We start from the raw sequence: 23,789 nt of genomic DNA, 5'->3' as shown, positions 1-23,789 counted from the left end.
AAGCACAAAATGAAACAGAGAATAATGGAACTGTGGGTGGCAATATTTTTTAAAAACCCAGGTAAAACATTCTGCCAACACAAAGCTTTGTGTTTTCCTAGAATAACTTGAGGAAACAATCTGAAACAGCACAGTGTCTTCTATAGGGCTAAATAAATATACCTACGATCACACTGATGTGCTTACGTTACCTTTGAAAAGACTATTAGAATCCCCAGGCCTTCCTCTTATACAGCCCTTAAAAAATGGGAATCAGAATGTATCGCTGTGGAATTGAAAACTGGCACAAGGTAAGTTAAAGGCATCATGAGCATAAACCTGACTTATTTGATTCTATTTGGTCAGAAAGTCAATGAGGCAGCCTGGCTTCCTGTGAATGGACGCTGTTACTTTATACAAAACAGGAAAACCAAGAAGGTGAGCAGGTGGAAGGTAGGCCCAGAAGTTCAAGAGAAAGATCCTTTGCTTCCCAGGAGGTTTGCGACAGACAGCCCCTGACCATGAGCAGGCACAAGGAGGAGGCAAATGTTGCGTGCAGAGTCCCTGAGTCTTTATCTCCGGAACCCTCTTATTATTAGTATAAGCATTTAGACCTTTGGAAATGATCTCATGAAACTTCAATTTTGTGCTGGTTTGGGAAAATGTCTGCCTTATTCCAGTGACTTTTATTAGGGGTGAGCATTCTGCTGGAGGTATTTCCTTGCAGGAATTCTATCCAAAATTCAGCTCCTTCAAGGAAGACTTACTCCATCACTGGCCTATCTGGAAGGCATTTGAAAGTTCTATGAATAATTCCTCCGCTAATACAACAGTTTTAGAGATGTGCTTTCCAGACGATGGCTAAGTATATTTCTGAAAAGGTACAACTGAGCTGCATAAATCCTGAAAGACACATCGCTAACCAAGTCCTCAGCAGGCTATAAAGCCCAGCCAGCCTGAAGGTGGTGGTCACAGCAGAACCACTTGAGAACACAGCCATTCCTGCCCAGCCTGCGTTCTGCTTTGGTTTCAGGCTATTCATATGACCACTTTCTCCCCCCCCCCCCCCCCCTTTTTTTTTTTTTACTTTTTAGTTAATTTCATTTTTTAGTTGAAAACAGATTCTTGTCTCATACAATATATCCTGACATCCTGACCACAGTTTTCCCTCTCTCCACTCCCCCCTGCTCCCCTCCTCCCCTCTCACCCAGGTCCACTTCCCCATCAGCTCCCATCAATAAAGTACAGGCCTCCAAGAGACAATAGCCAAACAAGGCAAAGCAAGATACAGTGAAACAAGGCAAAAGCCTGGCACAGACACTGGGCAGGGCACGCCAACCGTGGGCAAGGAGTCCCAGGGCACCCCAACAGCTGGCAAAGAGTCCCAGGGCACCCCAACAGCAGGCAAAGAGTCCCAAGAGCAGTCCCAAGTCCCACAAAAGCACCAAGCTAACAGCCACAATACGTTTGCAGAGGGCCGGGAGCAGACCCAGCAGACCCATACAGGTCCAATGCTTGATGCTCCAGTCTCTGTGAGCCCGTATAAGCCCTGCTTAACTGATTCAGTGGGGTGTGTTCTCCCTCCCCTCGGACTCCTACAATCTTTCTGTCCCATTTTCAGTAGAAAGCTCTGAGCTCCAAGCTCCAAGCATATGGACCCAGCGGAGAGGTCCAGTTTAGACACACACTCTCTCTCTCTCTCTCTCTCTCTCTCTCTCTCTCTCTCTCTCTCTCTCTCTCTCTCTCTCTCTCTCTCTCTCTCCCCCTCCCTCCCTCTCTCTCGCCACATAATAGATGTGACTACTTTATAACTATTCAAAAAATGGCACTGCATCCTAGCTCCCATATCTTGTAAAGAGTTTCTGGCTGTCCATGGCAAAAGAAAATGTTGAGGTAGGTATCTCTCAAAATATGACGTAGATGTCAAAATCCTCCAGGGCGTAGCATAAGAACACCAAAACAGGACAGAGATGTGAATGAGTTTTGTGTCCTCCTTCCCGCCCCCATTTAACATGATTCCTTACACCCATTTGTTTCCCCACCCCTGCCCCAACTACGCTGGAACCCCTTCAAGGGTGAAGGTCAACCTTTGTCATCTCTGCTTCCTGTGCGTCTGTCCTAGGCCCCATTCTTAGCACGTCCTGTGTCCCATTAGTGACACTTGACAGACTGAATGGGTGGATAGGAGGGCCATGAAGGACAGACAGATGGATGGAGACATTGACATCACATTCGGCTTGTCATTCTCTCTGATAATTTCTTTAGCCTCTTTCTTCCCTTTTAGCATAAACATTGAAATTTCCCCGCACGTTCCGCCCTCGGCCTTCCCTCCCTCGGTTAGGCCTGTGCACAGCTTTCCTGACCTCTGGGCTGCCGAGTCTAGAATTTATGAGGACAGCGCTGGCCTTTGAGTACTCCAATAAATCCGTGGCCTACGGGAGAGCTTCGCATGGCCTTTCATGGGGATCTCATACTGCTCCTCTGAAAACACTTTTGTCCTCTACTTTCTTTAAAATGGACTTTTCTTAGTCTTAATTAACTTCTTTTTCTTTTGAAAAAAGAAAGTTTAGCTGCCATTCAACATTCATTACAACATTTTTATACAGATATATAATTATATGTTGCTTGTATTCACCTTCTCCATCACCCCTGGGACTCCTCCCCCCACCAACAGTAGTCCCCCTTGTATTCACCCCCTCTACGTCTTGAGTGAGTGTGTGTGTGTATGTGTGTACACGTGTGTGTGTGTGTGTGTGTGTGTACACACACACACACACACACACACACACACACACACACACACACACAGCCTTACAAGGGGAAAATGCAGAATTTTCTTATCCACTTCAGCTCTTTTAATGTCAATCACGGCAGGCGGTGGGAACCAGCCTCCTGCCTCAGAGCCACTCCCACACCATGTGACTCCCTAGCCCCATGTCTGCTGTGCAATGCCCCCTCTCTACTGCTGACCACCATGTTCCAACTTTCAAAGGGGACACAGAATACCCCAGACTACTTCTGCTTTTCCTTGCTACACCTGTCAAGTTCACCTGAACTTCCATCCCCAGAAGACCTTTGTGATCCTGAGATCCTGCATGACAAAGACTAGTGGCCCAGTCTTACAGCCAGCTCTTCTTCACCCCCCATTTACCTGCCAGAAAAACAGCAGAAAAAATATAAGATGAAAAGTGAACAAATTATGCCCCATACACCAGGTCTTTCCAGGCAAGGCCAACAACAGTAGTGTCAACCCCCTCAGCCTCTTTGATGAGTGCACAGCACTGTGCAGTGAGATTGTCGCCTTCTGTCACCTTCACAGTTCCTCTCTTTCATGGTAGAAATACTGGACTTCCTGTAGTCCTGTAGACAGGCCAGGTTCAACGCTTGCTGCTGTTTGCTTAGCCTTGAATGCCCTTTCTCACCTTCTCCTGACAAATACCCGTTAATCCTTCAAAGTTTTTGTTTTATCAGTGCTCGCTGCCATCTCTCCTACAGAGCCATCCTCTTTCCTGCCCTTTCTTCACCTCTGTGCCTTCTTGTACTCCGACACACACCATGTGCTCTTAATTACTTGCTCAGACATCTGTCTCTCCTGTTTGAGTAGGCATGCCTGAAGGCACGGTCTCCATCTTTTTCATCTTTCTATCCTCAAGCCTGGCACACCCAGGCTCTAAAAGGGAGAAAGGGAAAGTGATGAGGACTGAATGTTACCAGAAGGCACACATTTGTGTACCTCTGTCAGCACCTTGGGGACCCATATTAAAGATAATTGTTTAATATAGATCCCATATGTTTTATTCAATTACTGTAAAGGGATTCCAACTACACAAACAGGCACAGATTCGTGAGTGGTGCAGGCCGATTCCTGCCCATTTACTTCTTTAATTAAAACTCTGCCTAGAGGCCCTTGGTGAATCTTAGCAACAACAAAATAGATCAAAATACACATGAAACACTGTATTTCTTCCCATTCACCTAAAACAATTTAAGTAATAAACCAAAATAACTAGTGAATTTGTCTTTAAGAATTAAGACTAGACTAAAATCAGCTGTGTGGAGTTTTTCACTGTGTAGTAGGTAGGGCTTAGCCCAAGAGGCTGAGCTAAGAGGCTGAAAAAGAAGGGTTGCAAAGCTGCAGAAGCTAAAAACTCCATCACCAGCACAGGTATACAGACCAGTCAGCTAGTGCACGGAGGAGGACAGAGGCACTCATAACGTAAGCGCCCTGCAAAAGGTGACTCATCTGAGGCAACTCAGACAACATGGAAACAAAGTTCACTTATAAAAATACAATCTGCAATTCCTCTGGGCGGTGGTGGCCCATGACTTTATTCCCAGCACTCGGGAGGCAGAGACAGGTGGTTCTCTGTGAGGTGGAAGCCAGTCTGGTCTACAGAGTGAGTTCCAAGACAGCTAAGACTACACAAAGGAACCCTGTCTTGAAAAAAAAATCTGTAATTTCCTCAAAATAGTACCAACTTTTATTCTTCTGGTGGACCATGTGGGAATTGAAAGAATGCATTGTTAAGTTACTATGGAATTGGGGTGAGATTATATGGCCGATCTAATAGCTTGGCCATGTTCACAGCCTGTCCTCATCACCATGAGCATGCTGGGTAGTGGTGACTGCGCTGCATCATTCATTGAATGACCTGACCTTAAACTCTATGACTCTACTGCAACACAGAGAACAAGAGATTCACAGTTGGAAGACAAGGACTTATTGCTGAGAAACTACGTTTTCTATTGGAACCCATGGAGTACCACTGCTTAACTCTTAGCTGGTTCCTTCCCATCTCTGGTCAGATGACCTAAGGGAGGCCTGGGAAACCAGTGGGAAAGAGTGATGCATTAGTGATGTTGGTTGTGGGGGTTCCATTAATATGCAATTTGTTTAGTTTTATTGCAAAGGGTGAGCATGGATGCTTCTTTTTCCGTCCTCCACTTTCTTTTTTGTCTCTTTGTTTGTTTTTGTTTTGGTTTGGTTTTGGGGGGTTTTTTGTTTGTTTGTTTGTTTGTTTGAGACAGGGTTACTCTGTGTAGCCTTGACTGTCCTGGACTCATTTTGTAAACCAGGCTGGACTCGATCTCACAGCGATCTGCCTGCCTCTGCCTCCCAAGTGCTGGGATTAAAGGTGTGCGCCACCACACCCGGCTTTCCACTTTCTTTCTTAAGAAACTTCAATCTGGTAGTGCTGCTGACCACTTGGCTGAACAGGTGAGATGCTCTGGACCCTTCTTTTCACCAGTCCTTGATGGAGATAGTTAATTCAAACACACAATTTCGGTTGACCATTGCAAATGTTTCCAGCAATATCTCTCACACTTAGTAACAGACTCTCTTTTCACCAGCCTTTCTATCAACACGTGGAAACACATAGACTACGGGGCAAAGAAGCACAATTTAAAGTTCTCTCTTCGGACAGGTCCATATGCCTGTTGAGTTTAAGCCAAAAACACAGCACAAATACACAGGTATAATTACCTCCACCTCATCAGAACCTTTTTGTGGTTGATCCACCTCAGCCAATTTCTCAATCATTGCCTTGCCATGAACTTCATAGCATGGACCACCATCCAAATGTGTATAATAGAATCCATTGCTATTGCCATTCATTCATTCATTCATTCATTCATTCATTCAATGTTTCTCCCACAAGAATGTGCTTTGTACAAGAACAGGAAGTTTGACTTGACTCATTTGCGAGGGCATCTCTGGTGTGTAGAATTATGCGGCAGCCAAAAGGGACATTCAGTCAACAGTTGTGTAAAAAATAAATAAGGAGAGAGTACCCTCCCTCCCCCTGTCCAACACACTCTCTGTCTTCTAGTAACAAACAAGACTAGAATTTTAGTCTTGAGCCTGCTTGTTTCATCTTGCAGTTGACACTGTCCTGATTTGTCACAGAACTCAAAGTACAAACTTTTATATAAACTGACACATCAGAGAAGCCTTTGAGCAATTCCTTCTTTTTGTAACGGCTTTGCTTCTCTCTCTCATCAACTGGAGGAATGTTCCATTCACCCCATGTTGTAGCCTCCAAGAAAAGAAGAGAACGTTCCAGGAAACCAGTTTTTGTTGTTGTTGTTGTTGTTGCTGTTGCTGTTGTTGTTTTGTTTTGTTTTTCTCCTTTATAGACAAGTACTTGGGATGGAGGGTGCTCTGCCTGGGAAGCAACCCATCCAACCCCACAGGAGTCCCAGGCCTGATTTTATAGCCACCACTACAGCAGCAATAAAAATGGAGCAGATTGGGGATGGGGGAGGGAAGAAGAAGGTTTGCAAAGATGCAGGATGAGTGATAGGAACCACATCAGCCAGCTCGCTTGGCGTTCAGGTGATGCTGGAAACAGCGGGCAGTCACACTCAGTTTCCCAGCGGAATCCTGGGCAACTCAATTAACCTCTTTCTGCCACATTCTCGTCACGTGCAAATGGAACACAGCAGCCTACCTAGCGGAGATTGCACGGGGATTTGCTCATAATGTGAGCAGACAACGTGTGTGGGATTCCTAATAACATTATGTTAACGAGCATACAATCTTGGGCTACCAGGGACTCAAGAGGTCACGGCAGTCTTTCTATATCTGACCACAATTAAGCCATCCCTGAGGGCTAGATTAGACGGTAATCGTTTCTAAACAATGCCTATATAACAGGAATCCCGGACACTTCTCTTTTCAAACTGAAGAAACAATGTGCTGTGCTTCTCTTGCTTGTATAAAAGGGGCCTAGCACCTGCACACAGCTAATGAGAGGGCATGTATCTTAGAGACCTAATGAGTGGCCTGATGGTACAGACACTAATGTTCCCAGACTTAGGTTCCACCCACCCACACTCCATGATGCCTGTGTAATCTGGGGTAAGTCACAAGCTGAACTTCCATAAGCCTTGGTTTCCTTATCACATTGCTGTCCCACCTCTCACCAAAGGCTAGTGTTAGGATAAAGTGATGAAAATAAGCAATTTATCATGGTGCAATTATTATTTCCCCAGCCAAATAGCATCACTTAAGATAAATTTTTTGTTCGCTTAAAATTGTAACTCTTAAAAATATTGATTGCTTTGCTTCATTCTTTTGAACTCATTCCAAGTTTTCTCATTTACTCACAATAATAATGCTTCAAACCATGAGGCAATGATAATTGTGCACGGACTAGAAAGGATTTTCTGCCCCAGTTTCTCCTGGGATCATGGAAACCATGGGAAAAAAATCAGAGTCTCTTGGCAGGAGGAACTGGGGCTTTTCCAGCACCCACCTAACCCCCAGGGAAGGCAAGCACTTCACACAGCACCTGTATTTGGCGAAATCAGTGTTCACTGAGGTCTGCTCCTTCTGCAGTTTCCTCTCAGACCTCAGAGCACAGGGTCCCCAGCTGGACATGTGGAACCGCACAAACCAGTTACTCTAATTCCAACACATCATAAAAGTGTCCATAAAGATGGGGAGGGGGAGAGAAAGAGAAGAGCATTAAAGAAGGGAGGAGGGAGAGGAAGAAGAAAGGACTGCTTGTTGGCTTTTTCTCTTGTTTCTTTCTGTTCTTTCCCATTGAGTAGGGCGATGCATGGGACTCACGTTTTCTTAGGGAGCTCAGAGCTTGCTAAAAGATCAGGGACCTTGAGGAAACTTTTGTATAACAATTTCCTGAGTTGATATGTTCCCTCTCGGAGAAAAGCTAGGGAAGACTTGGCATATCATAAAGGGAGGTGAGACACTCCATCCTGCAGGGGATCCCATCACGACTCAGTTTGTTTTAAAGGGGAGCAGAAGTAAGCACTCAGAAGTTTCAGGAAATCCCTGAAATTGATCAGATGTATTATGCCCTGCCCTCTCCAAGCTTTTATAGGCAGTGAAAACAGCTGAGTGATACTCTCAGATCTTTTGAGCTGCCGGAAGAGGAGTAGGACACCTGAGTTGCAAGGACAGAGCACACTAGCAAGCCACCTAGAAGAGGCAGAGTCTCTCCAGCCTGTCAAGCTGCCTACAAGCAGCACAGTGAGCTCCAGGGTTCTAGTCCATGCTGGGGGAAGGGCGGGGTTGGTTTTGGTGATGCAGCTGCCTTTGAATAATTCCTAACCCCTTTCCTGGACTCCTGCAAGTAGCCCAAATAAAATGCACTGGTCCAACAAGTTGGACTTTTGTTGGCATTTTTGGTTTTGTTTGTCACCAGTGCCCCGTCTCAGGAGAGTAGGCATTTGTTCAGATGTGCTCAGGAGTAACACCACTCAGCAGAAGTTAATCTGGTGAAGCCGAAATCACTGAAGAGGTTCAAGTCGTGCTTTAATAGGAGAGCAGAGAGCATCCCTTCACCCCAGCCCTAAGGCCAGCAGGTCCCGAAGTCAGCATGCATCATTCCCCATCATAGTACCCAGAAGGAGCCAGGCCACAGTGGAGACTACTGTGTTGCATGTGCCCTGGGATGGCATTAGGACTTACAGTATCAGAAATTATTCCAATCTCCCACAAGTCGTTGTGGAAACAGAGTAACAGATTTTGGAGACCAAAGAATTTGGGCAGTGCTTATATATATAAGCATAATAATATATACATACATACACACACATATACACACATACACACACATACATACATACATATACATAAATATACATACATACATACATATGTTTTGGGGCCCATGTAAACCCTTAAACTTTGCACATTTCTGGAAGCAAGGGCTCACCCCTATAATGCACCCAAACACCTGAGTGTATGGGCCACTATTTACAGCAATTAAGCAAGAGGACATCAAATTTTCTAGGAAGTTTGTATTCTCAGGCTTCCTCCATCTTGGCATACTACCTATGTGGAACACAGTTAGAATTCTCATGTTCTCAATGCAGAGCTCAGAAGAGTAAAAGATCTGGGTATCTGGGGTGCAAGTACTTCCGACTGTGCTGTACAACCTCAGAAACAGTCACCCTAACTTTCAATCCACGCTTTTCATCGGGCTGACATTGAAATCTGAATTTGAAGCCACCGTAAGTTAGTGGGAACAAGGTCAAATCTGTAGCATGCTTACAGCTCCATCACACAAAGACACGCTTAAAGCCACAAAAAGACAAAAGACTCAGAGAGTTACAGCCACACGGTAAAAATCACGGTGTCTCAGTGAGAAGAAAGTTATTTTTCTATTTTTCCTAAAGCCAAAACATCCTTTGCAAGGCTCATTACAAGACACTGTTAATGCATTATCATATTCAGTCACCTAAGCCAGACAATTCCTATAGCAACACTGCGGCTTCTTGCAGGATTGGAAAAGACCCCAAACATCTGGAAGGCAAGCCTTCATCTTCTGGGTCTCTCCCTGGTGACCTGGCTATTGAGATGAACCATTATGATGACATCAAGCCTCTATGGATAATATGGCATGGCAAAAACATGAACAACTTCAAAATCTTGACTACCCTGGAAGGAACAACTCCTAATTGAGCAATAATTAGATAGAAGATCTCTCTCTCTCTCTCTCTCTCTCTCTCTCTCTCTCTCTATATATATATATATATATATATATATATATATATATGTGTGTGTGTGTGTGTGTGTGTGTGTGTGTGTGTGTGTGTGTGTGTGTAGATAGATATACATAGATAGATAGATAGATAGATAGATAGATAGATAGATAGACAGACAGAAATAGATAAGATGAGAGACAGAAAGATGAGAGCAGAGTCTTTCTTAGCACACAGGTCTCTGAATGAATTTCTGGCTGGGTCTCCTGAGACCAGGACTTGGGGCTCTTGGAGATTATTCATGATTGAGGACAGAGGAGATCAGTGGAGTCACTCCTGAATGCTGGCCTCCTCATTTAACCAAAAACCATCTAGAATTTTGTTCACAGGATGTCAAGGGTCTCACTGTCTGTAGTTTTGCCCCACAGCAACAGTAGAAGGTGAGAGCATACACCCAGTATTTCTGCCAACCAACCTTACCTTCACACAGTCCAGTGCTCTCCAAGAAGAAGTGGGGTCCACACTGGGACACACACTTGCCATAGGAGCCATTTGCCCCTGAGTGCTGCTCCACCTGTAGTCCTGCCTCTGGCTTCTTACACGCAGTACAGTGAGAGGGCTTGGGACCCACACAAGTGTGGCAGGAGGCGTGGCAGGCTGCAGATAGGAACAACAGGCAGGAAGCAACTCAGAGATCACGTATGTGTTAAGCCCCCCGGAGAAGTCGAAAGCACTCAGGAAGCTCACTAGTATATCCTTTCAGGCTCAGAGGGGTTTTCTAGGGTCACCCACAAAGCACAGAGCTGACGACAATGCTTGTGAGACAGGAAGGGAGGATGGTAAAATGAATCTCATCTCTCAGCTCCTAGAAAGGCTGTCGGGCGGGATGACAATAAAACCCAGCAAAGTGGACAATGTTTGTTTGGTTTTCCGGAGAAGCACATTCATTCAATGACCATTTAACACCATGCCCTCGGTTTTTATTGAAGATTTTCAGATGCATCTGTACGAAGGCCGTTACTCCACCTTTTGCAAAACTGGTCGCCGTGCTCCTGATCATTGTGGTCATCCATCATCCGCCACAGGAAGGTCCTGGCAACGGAGTCTTCTTTGCACTTATGGGGGGAAAGGCTGCCTTTCTGAACAAGGAAGCACCCCGCCCCCTTGAAGGTGAACAGAACTTCTCAGTCTATAATAGGGTTTTGTTTTCCCTGGTGAGCGTTAGAAATCAAAGCCAAATACTATATGCCAACCTCCTTGTGCACAAATATTGATATAATGAACGCATGGGTTCTTTAAAAGATTCACTAAGTGCTTTCTTTCAAACACATAATGAAGTTTATTTGTCATAATTTTTCCTCCTGATATTTTCACTTTTCTAAGGTCCAAATAAATATAAATTTGTTTCACTTAATTAAAGGCTCACCCCCCAGTGTTCTATGTTCAAAAGGCTGAGATGCTACTGCCCTCCCAAGGTGCCCAGAGCCTTTTGGCAAACAGCAATTTAAGATTTTTCTATTTCACTCAGCCAGAGGCATTGCTAGTGATTCTCAGTCTGCTCGCAGTATCATTAACAAAAAGTTCTTCGGGGAAAAGCAAATGAAGTCTATAAACATTAGCAGTACCAGGAAAGCACAGAAAGGGGAGAATAAAAATCAATGTATGTTAAAGGAAATAACATTCTCTGCAAGAATGGCAAAAAAATTCTACCTCATGAACTTTTGAGCGGGCTTGACAAATGTGTGTGTGTGTGTGTGTGTGTGTGTGTGTGTGCACGCGCACACACATGGACATATGTGCATGCATGCGTATTTCAGACTATCATCCCTTCATAAAACTATTAAGATGAAAGGAAAAAGGCATCTGTAGGTTATTCCCCGCACCCCACCCCATGTGCTCCACATTCTGAGATCCCCACATATATCAAAATCTGTGGGTGTTGGTGTCTCTTTTATGAACTGACCTGACATTTGCGTATAGACTACACCTGTCCATGTGCCTTTAATGCAACATCCATATACGTCACATACATGGAGTGGCTTAAAACTTCACTTCGGGAAAGTGTTTGGAATCTCTTCTTTATATTTTTGGTCAGCAAGAGGTTGAACTGGGGTTGTGGAACCAGAAGACAATGAATAAAGTTGGCACAGGCTGTGATGTGTTCATAGTCATTTAAGATCCAGGAGAGGAAAAGTTGTCTTGGAGAGCAATCTTTGCATGGGAAAGCCAACCTCTGTCCTTGTGACTGAGCATGAGGAGAGAGAGCAACGGTGATGTCGACCATACCTTCACAGATCCCACGGCCAGCATAGAAGCCCTCTCCACAGCTCGGCAGGCAGTGGCCTTGGCGAAGAGCCTGGGGATGGATGCAGGCTATACAGTGAGAGGCTGCAGGTCCAGAGCATCTGGCACATGAGACGTGACAAACTGAGGAGGAAAGAGAAGCACAGCAGGCTGCAGGCACCACAGAGGCTCTCCCTGGCTGGCCATCCTCCCAGGTGCCATATCACACCAAAGAGGAACTGCCCCTGCCACCCCACACCCATCATTTACCCACATTCTACCTGCTTATCAGTTACCTCTATTGGCATTAAGTGGTTTCTATGCAATGACCCTTTTTAGTCTCATGTCAACAACTGGAAGTAGGCATTGCTAACGACATTTTACAGTTAGGGAAATTGAGGTCTTGGGAAGTTAACATTTTATCCAAGGGGCTAGGGAGATGGCTCAACTAGGAAAATATGTGCTGTGCAAGCATTAGGTCCAGAGTTTGATCCCCAGAACCAATGAAGAAGTGGGTATGGTGATGTGTGCTTGTAGCTGCAGTGCTGGGAAAGAGGATGTGAGCAGACCAGTCAGACTACCCAAATTGGTGAGCAGGCCCCCAGGCCAGTGACTTTGTCTGAAAATCAAGACAGATAGTTCATGAGTAACTGAGGCTGACCTCTGACCTCACAAACTGACAGACAGGCAGACACACACACACATATGCACACACAGGCACACGCACACACACGCAGGCACACACACACACACACACACACACACACACACACACACACACACGCACATGCACACCACAATGCATGGACACTCTTACCAAAGGTCACAGAGCTCATAAGAAAAAGGTTGGGATGTAGTTTGTAGGAATCTAAGCTTCCCTGCCTGAACAATAAGAAAAGTGGATTATTCACGAACTGGGATTCCTACTGGCTTCCCTTTAGCCAAGTCTATTTCAGTCCAAGTCCAGAGGGTTGGCTAGATGGTGCTTGTACATTCTATGCTTCCAAGAATTACAGTATTGTAGGAAAGAGTCTGACTAGCATGCATGACAATGTTAGGGGCCCCTCCCCTCGTCCTCTGCTTTACGCTGTGTTAACTTGACCCCGGGAGCATGGTCCAGGCTGAGCCTTCAGTAGCTTTCAGGACAGCAGTGAGGCATGGGCAGAATGTTCTGCAGGGCAGTGATCAGGAGCCAGGCAGGGGGAGTGAAGGATGGGATGGGAACCTTGGAGGCTGAGGGAAAGGGTTGCGCAGGTGTTGGCAGGTGAAGGGAGTTTGATAAGGAGAGGCAGGTGGATGAGCTCGGATACCCTGCCTGAAAAAGCACTGAGGCAGAAATAAGAACCAGGGTAAATTTCACAGACCAGGGGCAGAGCACATTCTTAGGAAAACAGCAAAGACAAGCCTATATAAACTGAAATTGGAGCTGATGAAGTATCTAACAGTAATGATTCGTGAGTTTATCGGTCCAAAAGAACCACTATACAAATTGCACATAAAAATAAATTCTTAGTGACAGCGGGCTTAAACTTTCCTGGCTATCATACTTGGCTTTCTTTTTTATTTAATTTTTGTCATGCTCTGTTGTTACTGATGTGAGTTTATAGATGCCAGTGAGGGATGATTTTGTCACCACTGACATAGGTTAGCACTGGTTTACAAGCACATCTGTATCTTAAAGATCGTTCTTGACATTTCCAACAGAGCAAATGACCTCTGGGGATGACTGATAGGCATACGGCTTCCGTGAACTTAACCCGTCCTGTGGAATCCAGCCCTACTCCCATCCTCACACATCACCTTCCCATACCAGATGCATAGCTTCCATTATGAAAAAACTGTTCCTTTAAAGTAAAATGTTCCCAAATACACCAATTAGCAACGAGAAGGAGGTAGCATCAGGATGGTACCAAACACACACTAAACACTTCTGTTGATGGTGATGGTGGTGGAGGTGACAGTGAGGATGACGACAATGATGTCTCATCTCGTACCTTTGCATCTTCCAGTGGTGTCAGCATAGTAGCCATCAGGGCATTCAGAAATGCACTTCCCATCATGCAACACGGTCTTCTCAGTACAGGTGAGACATCGGGGACTACTGGGGCCACAGCTCTTACAGGATTGGTCACAAGCTAATGGGAAAGAAAATGCCATGGGTGGGGGGTGGGAGACAGTGAGTAACACAGCAATGACCTCTCTCTCTTCACAGTGTCCGAAGTGGGCACCAGTATCTCCCATCTCATTCTCTGACTGCTCAGGAGAGTTCTGTGTCCTTGATTCCAAACTGTAAAGGGCTCTGTGCTTTCCTTTCCATGGTGGAATGATAATGGAAGATTTATTCACCGAGTACTGTGAAACAAGCACTCTGAGGCACACCCACCAGTGTACCCAATTCAATATGGGGTTTTAAACTGAAATGGCATCAGTGGCGGGGAAGGTGCCAATTTAGCAAATGAAAAATACCAACTTCCAGTTAAGTTTAGGCTTTATAATCAAGAACAAATAGATTTTGCGTATGTAAAGACTAAAATATGCAATTTCCCTGCTTAAAGCAACACTTCCACTCAGACCATTGATACAGGCCTGTGTGGGGTGTTATACCAGGTGGCTGAGACACAAACCTTGAATTAACATGGGCTCCAGCTTACATGGCTTAATAATCTAATATAAGGAAAATAAATAGGAATATCAAACACACCACTCAAAACGTGTATGAGATAGGAGGGAGAAGGAGTCCAGAAAGGGCCTTAGCAAGAAGTTATTCATCAATCAGCCTTGTCCTAGAAACTTAGTCAGATCAGCTCCGGCCAACAGGAGCACCCCCAAGCTGAAAGAGCAACTCACGGCTTAGGATGTGTTAGGATGTGCTATCCAGAAAGCAGCAGTGCCCTGTGATGTAAGAGTAGTGGGCGGGCCTAGGGAGTGGGCGCCTGTGGCCACGCTAATGCTTAGGTTCTTAGCCTCTGGAAGGCACAGCTACTTGAGAGTTGCCTGAAATTCAAATAGGACTGGGCACCTTTAGCCTCACCCTGTGGAGGTACTGAGAGGCTCTGCGGTTTTAAGCACAGTGGAAACACAGCCACACTTAGAGGTAAGAAAGATCCCTCTGGCTTCTGTTTGAAAAGTAGTTGAGGGGTAAAAGGGAAGAATTGGGGTCCGCCTGGGAAATCACGGCCATGTCTGTGGAGCAAGATGATTAGGAGTCGTATCAAGGTTACGCAAGAGGGGGCAGATTTGAGATATGTGAAAAACAAAGTGTCTCAGGTGAGTTTCAAGAGTCTGTCTTAGGGGAAAAGGTATGCCCTTCGGCCATCAAGGAATGCAAGGAGCTAGTGTGTGGTGGGAGTTATGAGCCCAGTGTGGGATGCATGTGGTCAGTCTGATTTGTAGTTCTGGAGCTCAAGAGAGCACCTCATGGATCATTTTATAAAGACTGGTTTTTAAAACCAGAGATGAGAGTTCATTTACTTAAGACTACTATGTGGGATAAGATAGAACAAGGCAGCAAGCAAATGATGAATTAAATAAACAAACAAACAAATAAATGTGGCCAAAAAGAAAGGTCCAATGGCAAACACAAAAAGGGAACAAGGTAGCTGAGAAACTAAGAGAGGAAGAAGGCCCAAGGGACTGTTGCTAATGCCCAGGGCAAATAATGTCTTAAAAGGACCCACTACACTTGACAGTTGGGCTCTAGGTGGCCCAGGGACTGAAGGCTATGGTGACAAATAGTCCTTTAAAGCCTCTGGCTGTGAAGGGAAGGGGTGGGGAGGAGGCTGCGAGTGTAGACCAGGAAAGAAGTTCTTTTAAAGAAAGGCTTGGGTGATTGGTAAAAGAATAGATAACAAAGTTCTGGCAACTATTGAAAAATGAGGGTGCATAGACTGGCCTGGAGAGGAGCCCAGAGCCTGGGTCTGTGGAGCAGAGGGAAGAGGTAGAAGAGAGGCTGTCTTGAATGGCTCCCAGCATTGGCTCGCAGCCCACAGTCTACAGACACACCCCTTCTTCAGACTCAGGAGTATGCGCGTTCCCGAGCCAAGAACTAGTGAAATGTATGCAGCCAGCTCCTTTACAGCATTTGGACCCTAAAAATATTTCAAGAATTTAGGACAAAAAGGTGCTTATGTCATCAGGCCAATACTCTACCCTGTGTGGGGTAGGACTGCTGAAGTGCCTAGACTCAAACAAGCAAGATAAATCAACAAGGGCCAAGGCAATGACCTCAGTATCAAAAACAAGGCTATCACCCCCAACTCATTAAAAAACCAAAACAGAATCTGAAATGCATTCTTTGTTCCTAATCGCCATAGGACTCTCATGAGAGTCCTCAATTCTAGAATAATTACCACGATAGAATAATAGTTTCTAGAAGCTTAGTAAAATTTCCTACAAACGAAGACCCATAGAAATTTTGTAAAATTAAAATATTGACTGATACTAATAATATTATATATCAAAGATTTTGACACAGGCCTAAAGGAGTCCTGAAAGAATATCATTTGCAAGATGTATTTTCGTTACAAATTAGCCTATAACTTCAGTATAATCACAATAAAAATTCTAGTTGAATTTTCTTAATAATTCAATACATGTACTAGAATGTCTAAGCTAACTTTGAAGAGGAATGAAAGGGGAGGGGATTTCCCCAATCATACTTTAAGATCAATTACCAGGCAACAGAAATGGATGGGCAAACGAGTGTGATGTTGACACAGGGTAGAGATGCTGAGTGTGGACTAGCTGACATGAATGTATGTGCTTGTTGATATTTAATATGTGATACTGATCAAAAGAAATGGTAAGAGTGGTTAGTAGTCATGCTGAGACAGCAGGATAGCAAAACCAAAAAACACCAAACTGTATGGCTTCCTAAGCCACCCACATAAATCAGATCTGGATGGGTCAGCAACTTAAGATTACATTGCTAAAATGATGGAAGAAAATGCAGAGCAATTGACGTGTGAATATCTGCGGCCGCATCTTCTTAAAAATTCAACGGCAAAATCTTTAAGTGGAGAATAATAACAAAAAATGAATTAAATGTTTCTGATACAATGTACTTCACACATGTGTGAAATTGTCAAAGAACAAATTAAGTGAGTAACAAAAAGAAAAAATGCTTAATAAAGGACATAATATTCAAAGATAAGGATAAGAGAATGGGAAATAGGTGCATGTTTAAAACAAGATGGCTAAGAAGAGTGGAAATGTTTGCCTAGTATGTTCAATGCCCAGCACAAAACAAAAACAAACAGAAAACAAAAATAACCCCTCAAACAACAAAAAACAAAGCAAAACAGAACAATGAAAAATTAATATTTATAATATATAAGGCGCTCTATAGAAAGCGGCAAAACCCTTAAAAATTGCTTAAAAAATAAATAAATAAATAAAAAGCAAATTTATACAGAGGGGAAAGCCAATGCCAAACAGGAAAGACGCTCACACCCAATAGTTTTCAGAAATAAATAAGGCAATGAGAGGTCCCTTTATGCCTAGAAACCAGGAAAATTGGGACCATATGGAGATAACAGAACCTTCTTCGTCCTTGGGGATGGAGGTTGTACAACTCTCCAGGAGAGAAGGCTGACACTGGTTTATCAGCTAAAGTCTAGGCAGAATCAATAAAGCAGCAATGCTGCTCCTGGCAGGAGTCCCAGGAGCATCCCAGATAAGCCCAGAGAGGAGCTGGATTGTGGCTGTTAACTGGTGACAACAGGGGTTGGAGAGAGTGGAGGAGATGCGGCACTGGGAGACTGGAGTGTATGACCGTGGGACAGAAGTGAGTAGCAGGTAGCCATGGAAGTGAAGGGCCAGTGGGCCCTAAAAAGATAATGCTGAGAGTGAGAAACCCAGGGAACAGCAAAAGCCGTGAGCACACACTATTGTGCAACAGTTAAATATGTATGCACACAAAACAAAACGCCCAGCAGTTCCTAAGAACAAAAACAACTTTGAAAAGTTCAAGGGGCTGGGTAGATGGGTCGTGGTTACTCTTTACTCTTGCAGAGGACCTGGGTTGCACTCCCAGCCACAACCCCAGTTCCCAGGGATCCAGTGCCCTTTTTCTGGCCTCCGTGAGCACCAGGTGCTCGGGTGATGCACATACATACATACAGATACATGGGTGACGCACATACCTAGGGACAGACCAGCCCTTCATAACAGCCTACACACTTGAAAGACTGATGAGATTTCCCCTTATCATCTGTAAAGTCCAAGACCCAGGCCACGGACGAGCGCTGCAACAGTAAGTTCCTACTTGTGGAACAAGCCTCTGTTTCTAACAGGCTATGCTGGATGGTCTACAACACCTGACTCTGTGATATCTGCAGACCCAGGCCAGCCAGTTATCAGTTATTAAACCGGCACCAGCCAGTCGCTACCTTGAATATCACTAACCTGAATTGGAAATAAGTTACCGTTATCAGCATCAGAAGCCTTAATTGACGTTTACATGCCAATCGGTGGCTTGGTTCTCAGTTGTTTGGGAAAACGGGGCCATGCCTAGAGTCGGGGGATATAAACTGTTGTGAAAGTGGAAGCTGCAGTTTTCTTTACTTGTGGGTCCCAAGGTCAGTGCCAACAGCATCTCTCATCTACTGCAGATTCCTACTATGGGCAGGAATTGCTGATCATTGTTGGACCGACAGTCAGTCAGCCTTGGTCTCCCTCCGTGCCTAGAAGCTCTCTGACATTTGTGAGAAGGAGTGCAGATGTAAGAAGCCCCTTCCCCAAGTGCTCAGAACTTTGTTGTGTTGTGTTGTTTTTAATCAAACTTAATTTAGTTTTTGGTTGTTTTTTTTTTTTTTTTTTTTTTTTGAAGTCTCGAAATGGCACCGGCTGACATGTAGCTCGATGGGTAGCTCCTGCTATCTCCTGAAACCGCAGCCGTCCTGGTCAGTCCTGTGCAGCATTAGCCACCACACCTGAGTCTTATTTTTAATCCTTCTAGTGTACAAGGAACCCAGGCTTCTTACACTGAACCCCTGAGCCAAAGTTGATGCTCATTTCTCATCCCCCCCAAGGCATGCACGCTCTCATCCTTTTAAATACATGTCACCAGCAGAAGAGGGTCAGACACCAGGGAGTCTCAGTGGCACAACAGTGGCGCTGCTTCTCTGTCAGTGGCGGTACACAGCCTCCTCGGGGACTTAAAGCGTAAACGCCTTTAGGCCTCAGGATTAGCATGAGTTTGACATCTGTCAACCTTTAGAGAACACATCGGGCTTAATTGAACAGGAAAGGGATGATGACAGTGAGATTAACACACCATGGCCAATGGCAGCCAGGCCTCTCTCTCTCTCTCTCTGTTCTTGCATGGATCCACACCAGATGAAAGCTTTCACTCCAGGGGAGTTAGGGATTCCCCCAAAGCCTTAGGCAAGCAGCTGCCAGGGCCATCTCTCTTCCCTGTATGAGTGGCGTCACCAGACCCCTAAAGCATCTCACTGTTGCTCTTGTCCAGTGAACTGAAGAACAACAGCTCAGAAAGACTGAGGGGCTGCACATTCCTGGTGAGATGTTATAGTCAGTACAGTCAGTTATCCGTAAGGATAACAATTGTTCAACTCAGCTCAAACCTTCCGCTCGCGATCAGGACCCTGCTACCTAGGATGTCAGCAAAGCCCCCAGAACAGAAAGGAGAGACAGCAAAGGAGGAAGGAGAGGAGGAGAAGGGGAGGAGGAGGAAAGAAGGGGGGAGGAGGAGGAGGTAGTACCATATTACAAAGAACAGCAGAGCAGATTCTGGGTCACATATACCCTGCAGGGCTATGCCCGGCTCTCATTCTTGTCATTAGCTAGGAAACCCAGGCATGTTTGCTTCTTACCCTCTCTGCTTCTTCATCTAAACTTGGCGATGATGGTATCTATGGAGTGAACTCACTGTTAGGAGGAAACACTGAGCACTCACATGCAGTTAGTCTGTGCCTTCTCATTGAAGGAACCAACCCCCTTAAGGACCCCCATTAAGGCCAAAGTCTGGGAAAATGTAAAAGTTGGCGTACCCAGTCCTCCCTTAAAGACCCCCATTAAGGCCAAAGCGTGTAAATTTCTAGAGGGTCCAGCTTGAACCAAGGACAGACAGACATCAGATCACTGTGTGTGTGTGTGTGTGTGTGTGTGTGTGTCAGGGACAGGGAAAACCTTGAAGAGTCCAACTTGACTCAAGGTCTCAGTCTGTGCTCAGGGTCCACCTGGACGCAAGGACAACCAGCTGTGTTTAAAATTTCCACTACCCCTCCCCAACTAAAAAAGTTCTTAAATGCCCCCTGTGACTGCTTCGACCAATCTTTTCCATATGTTAACTTACCCCTCCACCCATTATCCAACCACAAAACGTCAGGACTTGTAACTCCCTGCTTGCAGCTTTTCTGCCCAAATGCCAACCAATCACATACTTAAAACTCATTTCTTTGTCTAAAACCTATAAAAGGCCCATAGCTCTGCTTCTCGGGGTCTGCAGCTTGAAAGATCTGGACAAACCCCATCGCGATGGCTCAATAAATTCCTATTCCTATGCATTTGCATCGACAACGAACTCTGTCTCTTAGTGGGGACTCCGGGGATAGACTAGAGATCTCTCTAGAGGTCTCAGTCTTACATCATCTGGGTGTGAGTCTGTGTCTGCTGGAAAAATCACCCATGGTCTCTGGTTTGAAGCAACACAAGTCTATGATCTCACAGCGTTAGAGGTAGGAGGCCCTACGAACCAAAGTGTTAGGGGGACCGCGTTTCTTCTTAGAGCCCCAGAGAACTGATTCCGTCCACTCCTCTGCACACTCATGCTAGGAAAACCTTCTTGTGCCACCCCGTCACCCTGGCCTCTGCATCCATTCTTGTATCTTTCCCGACTCTGTCTTGCTGCCTCATTATCACAGATACACCTGATGCTCCAGGACACTGTCCCCATCTCCAGATGCTTCTCCTAGTCATCCCTGCAACGGCCCAGTTACCCGCCCCATGGCACGCTCAGAGGTTCTTGGGACTAGACCATGACACCTTTGGGGTCGTTAGTCTATCTGGCAGGGGAATTATGTTGGGGTGAGTGAATCTGTGCTTCTGCTGCTCCTCCACACCTCTTGGGGCTTGGTCTCCCCAGCGGGCACAAGGAGGATATGCCGGGCTGGCTATCGTCACAGCATGGCTGTGAAAAGCAGACAGGATGTGATCCGCTCAGTGATCCATTCAGCTTTAAGTCAGTGACATCAGAACAAGTGTGGCTGGCATGGGTCTCCGCTCCACTAATACCAGGGAAGCGGTCTGGTATAAATGAGGTTTGTGATTCAGGGAAACGTCCCAACTGGGACTCCTCCATTCCTCTCTCTACATAGCTGTGAGTCTTAAGCGGGTGGCTGTGCCAGGATAGAACGAATACCTCAAGCCTAACAAGCCATCAAGACAGTTAGAGGAGATCCCACTTGTTTAAAAAGAATACATGAATGATTAAGGTAAAGTGAATGTCAGCAGCCACGCACATATTCATTGAGCAAAAGACGCATTGGTTGTCAGTGCTAGGATCTGAATACAGAGGGTGTTGACCGAGAAAGGAGACATCCCGGCCTGGCACTTACCCACGCAGGTCCCCTGCTTGTTGTAGAAGCCGTTGCCGCAGGTGCTCTCACAGCTGCCATCTCTCAGCACTTGCAGTGGGTCTCTGCAGGCTACACAGTGCTTCTCTGTGGGACCCCAGCAAGCTGCACAGGACTCGTGGCAGACTGCAGACAAGCAACAAAGTCAATGACCAGCCTATCGTAGAACTGACCCGCCATCTTTGGTAGTCAAAGATTTAGAATTTACAGGAAGACAGGAAGATATAGGTTGGCTCCTCGGCTCTTGAAATGCTATGCATAGGCTTGGCCCTAAAAGAAATGAACACTATGCCAGAGAAAGAGAGAGAGAGAGAGAGAGAGAGAGAGAGAGAGAGAGAGAGAGAGAGAGAGAGAGAGAGAGAGAGAGAGAGAGAGAGAGAGAGAGAGAGAGAACAACCACAAAACAAAAACGAGACTATCTCTGAGGGTCAGAAGTACATCTCTAGTAAGTTATTGATAAAGGATCTGGAGTAGGAAATTGATGGCTTTAGAGTAATGGGAGTCACGGGGAAAAATTAATCATTTTCCAGGCAATGATAGTCTGTCTAATGAAATGTCATGGCTTTTATCTCCTTGCCCTGCCTGCCATAATCACACTACAGTATCTGTAGGCACCGGAAGTTCCTCCCACCTCCACCTGCTGAAGAATGAGCCTAGGAGGGATGCCATTGGCTACTGGACCCTTCAGAGACCTAGTGCTCTTTGATTTCTCTCTATCACTCCCTAACACACTGCTCAAACCCCCTCCATCATCCTCCACAAATCTTGTCTCTTCTCCCAACACTGACCCACAGTGCATCCCCAGGACTCCAAGGCCTTCACTTCTTTCATGTTTTCCTTGTCTAAGTGGAAGCTGTTCCCACATTAGAGTTGTTCTCTCAAGATTTCAATTGTTCTCTCCCTTCCAACATTTGCTCTTTCATAATTATTTGTGCATCTTCTTTCTTTACCTTAGCACTTCTGCAAAGGGAGGCTTATCCTCAACGGCAGAACACTGTGTGATTTGGCTTGTCGCCTGTTTTGATACCCCTACTGTGATTTGGTTAACACATCCTCATTTTTACAGCATTTCCTTCACAGTGGAGTACAATCCATTTTCCAGAAGCATTGATTCTGATCAACAAAATTGGCGGAGAAAATGAATGCATTGGCTGCCTGCGAGTGACGGGGTAATCATGCCTTAGCAATTTAATTAAGTATTTGTTTGGGAGCAGACAGAAAAGACACCTACATTGCAAACTTCAGAAACCAATCCCCCTCTCTCAGTTCTAAATTGCACAAGAAAGTCTTAATTTCAGGCACTCTTTCTCTCTGGTGGATTTAAAGATAATTACGAACTGTGTTAAGTGCTATGAAGACGGCGACAGAGTAACAGCGGTGGGGTGGTGGGACCCACTTTAATACAGCTGAAGGAGGGTAAGCATCCAGCCATGAGGGTCGCCAGAGAAAAGCACATCTTTTGGAGGTGGAGCACAGAGTACGGGGAACTGGGTCTCCCCTTGCGATTGGAGCTTCTGGGCCCCTGTTGTGCACAGTAGGACGACTCATGGCCTTGGACGTCATTGCACAGAAATGGGATTTTGTTTTAATCCGAATTGTATTGTGAAGTCATGAAAGGGAGCATGCAAGAGTGATACAAGGCTTAATTTAAAATTCCAAAACTCTTAAGGTCATATAGGTAACCAAGGCGACCACTGTGGAGCGTATCGTGTGGTCCAGGTGAAAGACTGCAGAAGCTTGGGCCCATCAGACAGGAAAAGAGAGGATGAGCAAAGCTCTTGCTCTGAGTATCTAGTTCTGTCTTGACGCTGTAAGCCTCATGAACTCAGGGCTCATTTCTACCTTGCTGACTGTCTGAGCACACTATCCATGTCTTACAGGCCTCTCTTGAGTGAATCCATTTATACTTAATTCCCATGCTTATATTTTATAAAGGCCACACACGAATTTCATACTTACAGAGAGAGACTCTGTATCACAGCTGTCAATGGAAGCAAGAACCACTTCAGAAACAATTCTACCCTACGCACATGAGATGTCACTCGGCTCCCCTGGTCCCTGATTGGAGACAGCATCTGAAATACGTCTCATTCTTCAAGCTGTTTTCTCTTTGTTCTGAATTGATGCAAAGACACTGCCTATCACACCCATGTCCTCCAAAATGCAAACCCTAGTCTCATTTCTAGGACGGCATGTCTGGCAGTTGTAGCAACCTTCAAAGGGAGCTGCTGCTGCTGCTATGTTCTAGGTGCCAGGTAGATGACATATTTCATCCCTTGAATCCACTGGAGTGCTATTAAAAAAAAAAAAAAAAAAAAAAAAAAAACCTCACTGGCAAGTGCCAAAGAAAGGATTAATAGAAAGTGAGACTACAAAGATCACACAGGCCAGAATACCCTAGTCCAAGGGAGGGCCTCTGGCCTCAGGCTGCGGAAGAGTTGTACCAAGTATCCTGGTTGGTGGTTTTCTTTTCAACTG

The 23,789-nt window shown here is 45.3% G+C and overlaps 1 protein-coding gene across 1 annotated transcript in view; it reads right to left on the bottom strand.

The window, feature by feature from the left end:
• The window catches only part of Fras1 (Fraser extracellular matrix complex subunit 1), a 401,691-nt gene that overhangs the window by 179,103 nt on the left and 198,799 nt on the right, over positions 1-23,789 (bottom strand). The window contains exons 15-18 of the mRNA XM_051170886.1: positions 21,294-21,437; positions 13,710-13,850; positions 11,719-11,859; positions 9,913-10,089 (exon numbers count right to left, since the gene is read on the bottom strand). Coding sequence (XP_051026843.1) covers positions 9,913-10,089; positions 11,719-11,859; positions 13,710-13,850; positions 21,294-21,437 — 603 coding nt within the window. The remainder of the gene's footprint in view (positions 1-9,912; positions 10,090-11,718; positions 11,860-13,709; positions 13,851-21,293; positions 21,438-23,789) is intronic.

The sequence above is a fragment of the Acomys russatus genome, chromosome 28, assembly GCF_903995435.1.
Source record: "Acomys russatus chromosome 28, mAcoRus1.1, whole genome shotgun sequence".
Taxonomy (NCBI): Eukaryota; Metazoa; Chordata; class Mammalia; order Rodentia; family Muridae; genus Acomys; species Acomys russatus.
The sequence above is the reverse complement of the archived record's forward strand: the minus strand, read 5'-3'. Positions and strand labels throughout refer to the sequence as shown.